Source organism: Hevea brasiliensis, chromosome 2 (genome assembly GCF_030052815.1).
Source record: "Hevea brasiliensis isolate MT/VB/25A 57/8 chromosome 2, ASM3005281v1, whole genome shotgun sequence".
Classification (NCBI taxonomy): domain Eukaryota; kingdom Viridiplantae; phylum Streptophyta; class Magnoliopsida; order Malpighiales; family Euphorbiaceae; genus Hevea; species Hevea brasiliensis.
In genome coordinates, this window is record NC_079494.1 from 2,444,575 (window position 1) to 2,452,136 (window position 7,562).

A 7,562-nucleotide genomic window follows, 5' to 3' on the forward strand; every position below is an offset into this window, starting at 1 on the left:
CCAGTTCTACCTTTTCTCTCAACTCTTATCTTAAACGCATACGACTCCACTACCATATAACATGACCAGTCGTATGGCTGTACGGTAAAATTTTTCTTTCAATTCACTGATAATTTTGCGATCAGGCACGTCTCCACTTCAATCATCTGGCTTTAATCCTATGACTAACATCTTCGTCACATCCTCCTTAATCCTATGACTAACATCCTCCTCACATCCCCCATCTACTTGAAGGATTTAGACTAGATATTTAATAGTTTATATATTAAATAAAAATTCAATCAAGCTATAAAAGAAAATTAATTTTTTAAAAAATAAATTAATTAAATCAACTCAAAAATCTCATTATGTTTTATTAAAATAATTAAATGTGATTAATTCGAATGCACATCCTAATTGTAGTTTCTAAGCAACAAAAGGAGATGAAAGAGTTTATTAGCAAAAGCAGAGGCAGCAATTTGAGTCTCTCCATTCCAGAGTTACCCTCTCAGTTCCAGATACATAAAACCAAAACACGTTTAACAAGACTCGACAATAATATCACACAAAATAATATTATTCAACAAACACACAACCGCAACTCCAACTAAAAAAAATAGTTCAGAGAAAATAATATCAACTTCTTTGGATGCTAAACAATTTACAAGAAATTCTTGTATGTATCTCCTTTTCCCTGCCAAACTCCCCAAGTGTAAACGATTAAATGCCATCAACGTGGACATACCTTTCAAGGTAGATCAAAAATCAACTCCTAAGTTTTTCCTTGCTGGTTCAAGTACCATTTTTTGTGCCCATGATCAACTTACCATTTTTTGTGCCCATGATCAACTTGGGATTCTCTATCACCTCTGCCATTTTTTCTCTGGAATAAGCAGAACTCAAACATGTCAGCAAGGAAAATGCTAAAATCTTATTCTTACGAGGTTAGACCCATACTTATTCCCAGATCACCAAATGCTATTTAACCACTTCAAGATGGGGGGCAAGGAAAATGCTAAAATCTTATTCTTAAGAGGTTAGACCCATACTTATTCCCAGATCACCAAATGCTATTTAACCACTTCAAGATGGTTGAAAGTGAGCTCTGCAATATACAGGGAGAGAGGGAAAGAGAGAAGAGAGATGGAAAGGAGCTAGGTGAGGGGCGATGGCAAGGAAGGACAGGAAGAAGAAGAAACAGAGTTGCAAGTATTGCTGGGATATGACCAAAACTGATATCAGCTTCACAGTTTACTTCTGCCTTTCCTACGAAGTATTGCACGCTAAAACAAACCATCCCAATAACATTAAATACCATTATAATTACTTTTTTACAATGCAAAACAACAGCAGTAAGAGCAACAAAGATCTTTTAATGACAGGAGTACAAATGGAAGTTGGAACAATCCATCCATTCCATCCTTCGAAATAAATGAAGTGCAAGCTTCTATATTACAACATCCACCAAGTTATTTCATCATATGAAAAATGCAAGATCTAAAGAAACCAAATGATGTCTAAGGAAGGGCACATATTAACAAATGAAAATGGAAAATTTTATGCAACTATATTGCCAAGGCTAATAATTAATTAATTAATTAATTAAATCAGCAAAAGGAAGTCTAGAGAATACCATGCATTACATGGCTGCCATTTCCCTTTGCAACAGGCTGTGCTTGAGGCGTTGATCGCTGGACGCATGGAGAACCCTGCCTTCCGTTTCCACCAGGTAAAGAATGTCTCTTCTTGATGTATTCTCTGTCGTGCACATCTGGGCTTGATCTTGGTGAGTTATTTGCCTGGATCTTGGCTCTTGCTGATTCAGTGGCATGCATGAAATGAGGGAGAGAACTACTACTACTACTGTCTCTAGGTTCTTGATCAGTGGGATCAGGTCTTGTTGAACCAAAAGAATTGCGCCTCTTCCCATTCCTTTGGTCTTTAGGCAATTGCTCCACGCTACTTCTCGCACCAGAATCATGATTTGGGTTTGATGGAGATGGCTTACTTGCTGAAACAGACTTGCTTTTTTGGTTGGAAGCACTCTTGTCAGCTTTGTTCCTTTTAGTTTTTGTAGAAACTTGACTAGAAGGTGTTCCATGGGATTCTGGAACAGTTATATGGCTTCTTGGAGAAGCTTCTGGGGATGACCTATATGCTGGACCACCTGTCTCCGACTCCAGTTCTCTTGGGACATCAGAAGCACTTCTCTCTAGCTTCAACTCTACATGCAGGGAGTCTGAAGCTACAATTGAATCCAGAGCTTCACCTCCAACACCGTCAAGTTGCCCAGGCTGAATCTTTATAGAGTCAGACAATTTTGACACCAGATCAGTGGATGCATTCTTGGCTTCAACAACTACATCTTCTGTACTGTTAGGATTTTCTTTCCCTGAGGAGTTAGCTTCATGCTCGGATTCTGATGCTCTAACTTCAAATACATCAGGTGAATCAAGGGTAGAAGTAACAGAAAGTTCAGTACCACATTCAGAACCACCATATTGCACCCTCATATTATTAGGGACCAAGTTCTCTACCATGTTGAGCTCCTTTGTCCTCATTACAGTGTCTGCACCAGAAGAAACAGTGTCCATATTTGATTCAACTCCACGATCTTGATATGATGAACTGAGTGATCTATTTGAATTAGCTGTTGAACTTAATTCCTCAAACTTAGACTGAGCAGCAATGAACGCAGGATTGCTAATTTTTCTTGATCCAAATACAAACTTCTTTCCTTCATTCTCTAGCTGTTCAGAGGCATTCCTTTTCATAGATCGTTTGGGTTGATCGGTTTGTTCACCTTCTATTTCTGCCTTATGAGAAATTGCCATTTGCAAAGTTGCATCAGATTGCATTGTTTGATTTGGGAGAGAACTTATGTCTATTGGGCTCTCTTTTGCACCAGAAGTACTAATCTTCTCGGGCTGAGGCTGCTCTGAATTATCTCCTAATAAAGAAGGTGTTAGATGGCGTTCCTGAAACTTAAAGTCATCTGCATCATGAGTTACCAGATTCTCTTCACTTTCAGATGGCAGAATAGTTTCCTGTGTATTGGACTTCGAATCTGCCGACTCACAAAAACCTTCGGATGGAACTGCAGCTTCCAATTTAGTGGCCAGATTCCCACTCTTCTCTCTATCTAATTGCTGCTCAGTTGATAACTCTAGTTGTGGTGTTGGTTCAGCTGATGAAATGGACATCCACCTCTCCAACCAGTTCCAAGCAGAATTTGGTTTTGAAGAATCACACTTGATGTGGATAGGCCTCGTCTTTGGTGTTGATTCCATTAGCTGTAGTTGAAAAGAAAACATCAACACGTTTAGGATGAATGAGCGAAATATGCTGTGTATATTATTGTTAGAACACAAACCAAAAGACATTCATTCACCATACCTGACGAGCAAACCTATTGCTAAGCAACTTCTCAATGGAAGTGTACGCTACATCTGGTTTGGTTGTTGAGTTTTCCTTCCCCTGAAACACAAACAAATAATTAATCAAGACCTTCTATGAATTGAATGGTACACTTTTTTTATCAAATATCCAGAAGAATTGCCAATGTTCCTCAGCAAAGAAAACTAAAGAAAGTCCACAAGGTAGAAGCAAGGGAAGAGCGAGAGTTTATTTCCCAAATCTAACTGTTATTGCAGTAAATGAATGAGAATAGTCCCTCAAGGCACTAAGTCGACTTGTAATTACAAGTATGCCTCACGCAGTAAAGCAGCAGTACCACCCACCAGGTTGTAATTTTGTGGATATCCATATGCTTCTCAGTTAGTTTCTCTTTTTTTTTTTTTTTTTTTTGCACATAAAGTTGTTCAAAAGGTGCATACACTATATGATCTACAGGAAAGTCGTTACTTTGACATGGTATTGAAACAGTTAAATGACACAAATGGCAGCAACTCCATAAATTTTACTTCTTTTGCGTTGGTTAAATGCCACAGTATAGGGGTGCGCAGAATTTGACTCAAACCAAAAAAATTGATCATTTAATTCGCAAATTTGGTTTTTTTTTTTTTTTTTTTTGGGAATTCGGTTTGCTTCAGTTTTTTATTTAAAAACTTTGGTCCATGTAGTTCGGTTCTCTCAGGAAAAAATAAATTTGTTAAAACCGAACCAAATTTTTTTTTAATTAATTATTATTAGGTCTCATATTAGAGTTAAAAATAGGAAATATAATTGAAATTGTGTCTGAAATGAGTCCAAAATAAGTCTAAAAAAATCCCAAGATGAAGCTCAAATCGATAAAATAAACAGACACAATCAAACTGGTTCGATTCAGTTTTCTCCCTAATTCGATTCAGTTTTCTCCCCTAGTTCGATTCAATTCGGCTTGATCAACTAAAAATTTGAGTTTATTCAATTTTTTGGTTTTTCAAACCAAACCAAACTTGCTGATGCTAACCCCTAATGCAGCGCGCACGCACACACACACACACACACACACACACACACACATGCTTATTGAATTCCAGAGACCAGATTATAATTATTTTGCGTATAGTGGAGGCATAAAGCTAGTGATCCACACCTTGAGATTCACACTGCTAGTTCCAGGAGTGCTTCATGCCTCACCTCAATCCTTTGTAGCTTAAGAGAAAGCAATTCTCTTGACTCATATACATTTGGCGACATCAAAGGTAGTTCTTAAGTAGGATTCTAATACATTCTGATCAAGGAGGACAGCAAGAGATTGGCCAGCTCACAGCCCATCATTGGGCCACTATGAGCTAGAATATTCAAGCAGAACAAGATTTATGTAGCCAGCACCATTTTGTCAAGACATACTTACTAAAGTTGAGAGTCATTACCGAGTTCTTTAAAATAGGCTTTTCATGCTTCCCATCTATCTTCTTTTCTGTAGATGACTCCTCGTGTGACAAACGAACACGGCGAGCACGAACAAGTGCTTGCATTTTGACAATTGCTTGTACACATCGTAAGGTTCCAACAGCATGCTGCCGGACCAAGTGCCCACGTACAGCTGCCTGCAACTTAACTAAGTTCTTCAGCTTGATGAGTTCTCTTTGGGCCTGAAAAATAATTTTGAATAAAGTAAATTTAGACTGCTACTCACCAATAAGCTACGGAAACATTTCAGAAAAAGGAAAAAAGAAACTACCAGGAACCCACGGACAGCAGCCTGTATGACAATAACAACAGACTCTTCAAGTTGGGCATCAACTTCACTTTCATCCTTGCTGAAAACAATAGTCTCAGATACTTTTGCGTCTGAAAAAGTTGACAACTGTGGTTTCTCATCAGTGCATTGTATTATGGAGATTTTCTCTGGAACGGTGGACGTATCTGGTGATTGGAAGTTAAGACTGGCAGATTCTGAGCTCTCCTTATTTGCAGAATAAGCAGCTTCTGTGATGACAGTGTTGCTTAGAACTCGATGACGAGCAGATCTCTTCCGGAAACTCCATCCGCGTCTGTCACCTGAGTTCTTGTTCTGAAACAAAATTCAACTAATGTCATCCAATCGACAAAGGGAAAGCAAAATTTTAATCACTTCCATCCCAACTCTATTGAGTTTCAATACTCATGCCCTATGCCAGATAAAATAAGACAACCTTTCACCCCAAATGTTTAACATTAGTTCTTGAAGGCTTGCCCAAACCTTGCATTGAAGCTAACACAGTTCGCATTGAAAAAGCACACTTCTCATAAGGACATTTTTGTTTTTCTATGGTTGTACATTTTCCATAAGAACATATAATACTATTATGTGGCCCAAAAAAATAGCTGCATCTGCTTAAATAAAGGAGGGACAAGCGCTTGAGCATAATCTTATTTCTAAATGATGGTAAATTCTATCAAAGGCCACAGTTGTCAAGCAGTGACATTAGGCTACATGATTCACACTGACAGAGCTTGCGCTGTTAAGTAAAAGGGCAATGCTACTTGTGCATTAATGAAAACATAGATTTGCAACTCACTCCCAACCCAGAAACTTATCACTAGCATTATTTAATTGTCTAATCGATCTCCATTCTCGCATAATGGAGATGATAATGAGCAAACCATTAATATTAAACCTGACAATGCCAATTGAAAATTTCAACTATAACCTAAAAAATTTCCTTAAAGATTCCAATAATCTCATAGCACAATTGCTTGTGCAATTGCGTCAGTCATCAGCAGATCTTGCCTCTTATGTACTTCAAACTTGCATCAGCTAAAATGGTAACCTGATCCTGCATTTTGCGTGGTAATCTAGAAAGCATGCTAAATTACTTCTTTTAACAGAGATAATGTGAACAAATTTCACTGGAATAAAACAGAAAGAACTGCAAGCACAAGATAGATCTAATGATTCAAAAAAAAAAAAAGCCCGTAACTTCTAAACTGACTTTCTCCACTAATCAACATCTATTTACGCATTAATCAGATCTTAAAGCGTCAAAATCAACATTCATGACAAATCGTCAAATTCAAACTTTTTTTATCAGAACATCAAATTCAAATTGTCCAGTAATCAACATCAAAAGAGCATAAAAAATATCACTCTTAAAAGAAGCTAAACAAATTCATACACTAAATGATATAGTTAGCGTTAAATTTGCCAGATCTCAAGAGCTGCAATTACTTTACATTTGCAGCATTTTCTGAGTCCACAGGCGAAGCATTAGTACCCATAACAGTAACTAACAAATTCAAATCCACGAGTTTAACAAAAACAGCTCAAACTCATCATCCCCGTTCGCAAAATTGCCAAATGCGAATCCGACCAAAGCAATGAAACCTCGCACCAAGCATCGAAAGTAAAAAAAAAAAAAAAATTCAAAGAAAACAAGCATTGTTGACCAATCATATACCTCAGGAGCTTGGAGATCATCTTTGTCAGCTGAATCGCTACCGCATGTGATGATTTTGAAACAAGAAGTGGATCTTCCCATTCTTTTTTCTTCCTTCTTATCTGTTTCTCCCACTCCAGCCCTCACTCTCTCTCTCTCTCTCTCTCTCTCTCTCTCTCTTTACTCCTACTGTCCCAGACAATGCACCTATATTATCGTTGCGTGTCGTTGGAAATTGTAACAAAGAGAATGGACCTCAATACTTTCTTTATATCTAGTTAAGTCTGATTTTGGAGTCCGCCATCCATCAGGTCCGTCCGTTGCCTTCTTTGTCCCCCCTCTGTCCATTGGAAGAAAGGCTTAAAAAGGCTGCCACATCCTCACTTCCTTTTCTTTTTCTTTTTTTTCTTTTTTAATTTCTCAATTCTCATCCAGCGGTCCGTAACGATAAATTAACAGTTTTTTACCAAGTTAATCTGGAGTTGGTCGGGCAGTAATTGATTTGTAGTTGCCGTCTTATTTACTGCATTACTAGATTAGATTGATTGTGATGCATTATATTTATCCTTGACTTTTGTAGCATCCCTCGACATCTAGATAATCCTCTAATTAGGATTTCAAAAAACCATGATATAGAGTAGACAAAAAGTGAATTAACAGATAGTAGAGATTATGACTGTTTAGTAATATTAATTTTTCTAGCCACCTTTAATAATCTTATTAGTTATTAATAGTAAATTATTAGATATTTATTAATAATAATTATTTATTTATATA

General features: G+C 37.3%; 1 protein-coding gene across 1 annotated transcript; it reads right to left on the bottom strand.

Moving 5' to 3' along the window:
• Positions 1 to 415: 415 nt before the first annotated feature.
• Positions 416 to 7,004, bottom strand: LOC110655132 (protein IQ-DOMAIN 32). The gene is made up of 6 exons (XM_021811328.2): positions 6,807 to 7,004; positions 5,108 to 5,440; positions 4,797 to 5,018; positions 3,376 to 3,456; positions 1,613 to 3,272; positions 416 to 862 (listed from the first exon to the last, which is right to left on the bottom strand). The coding sequence occupies exons 1-6, from the start codon at positions 6,885 to 6,887 to the stop codon at positions 843 to 845; spliced, it is 2,397 nt and encodes a 798-aa protein (XP_021667020.2). The 5' UTR covers positions 6,888 to 7,004; the 3' UTR covers positions 416 to 842.
• Between the last annotated feature and the right edge of the window lie 558 nt (positions 7,005 to 7,562).

Excerpts from the sequence above, each read along its gene's own strand:
- LOC110655132 (XM_021811328.2), bottom strand. The coding sequence starts at position 6,887 with ATGGGAAGATCCACTTCTTGTTTCAAAATCATCACATGCGGTAGCGAT. Across the intron at positions 5,441-6,806 it reads ATGATCTCCAAGCTCCTGAG|AACAAGAACTCAGGTGACAG; the intron begins GTATATGATTGG and ends ATTTTGTTTCAG. Across the intron at positions 863-1,612 it reads TGGCAGCCATGTAATGCATG|AGAAAAAATGGCAGAGGTGA; the intron begins GTATTCTCTAGA and ends TGCTTATTCCAG.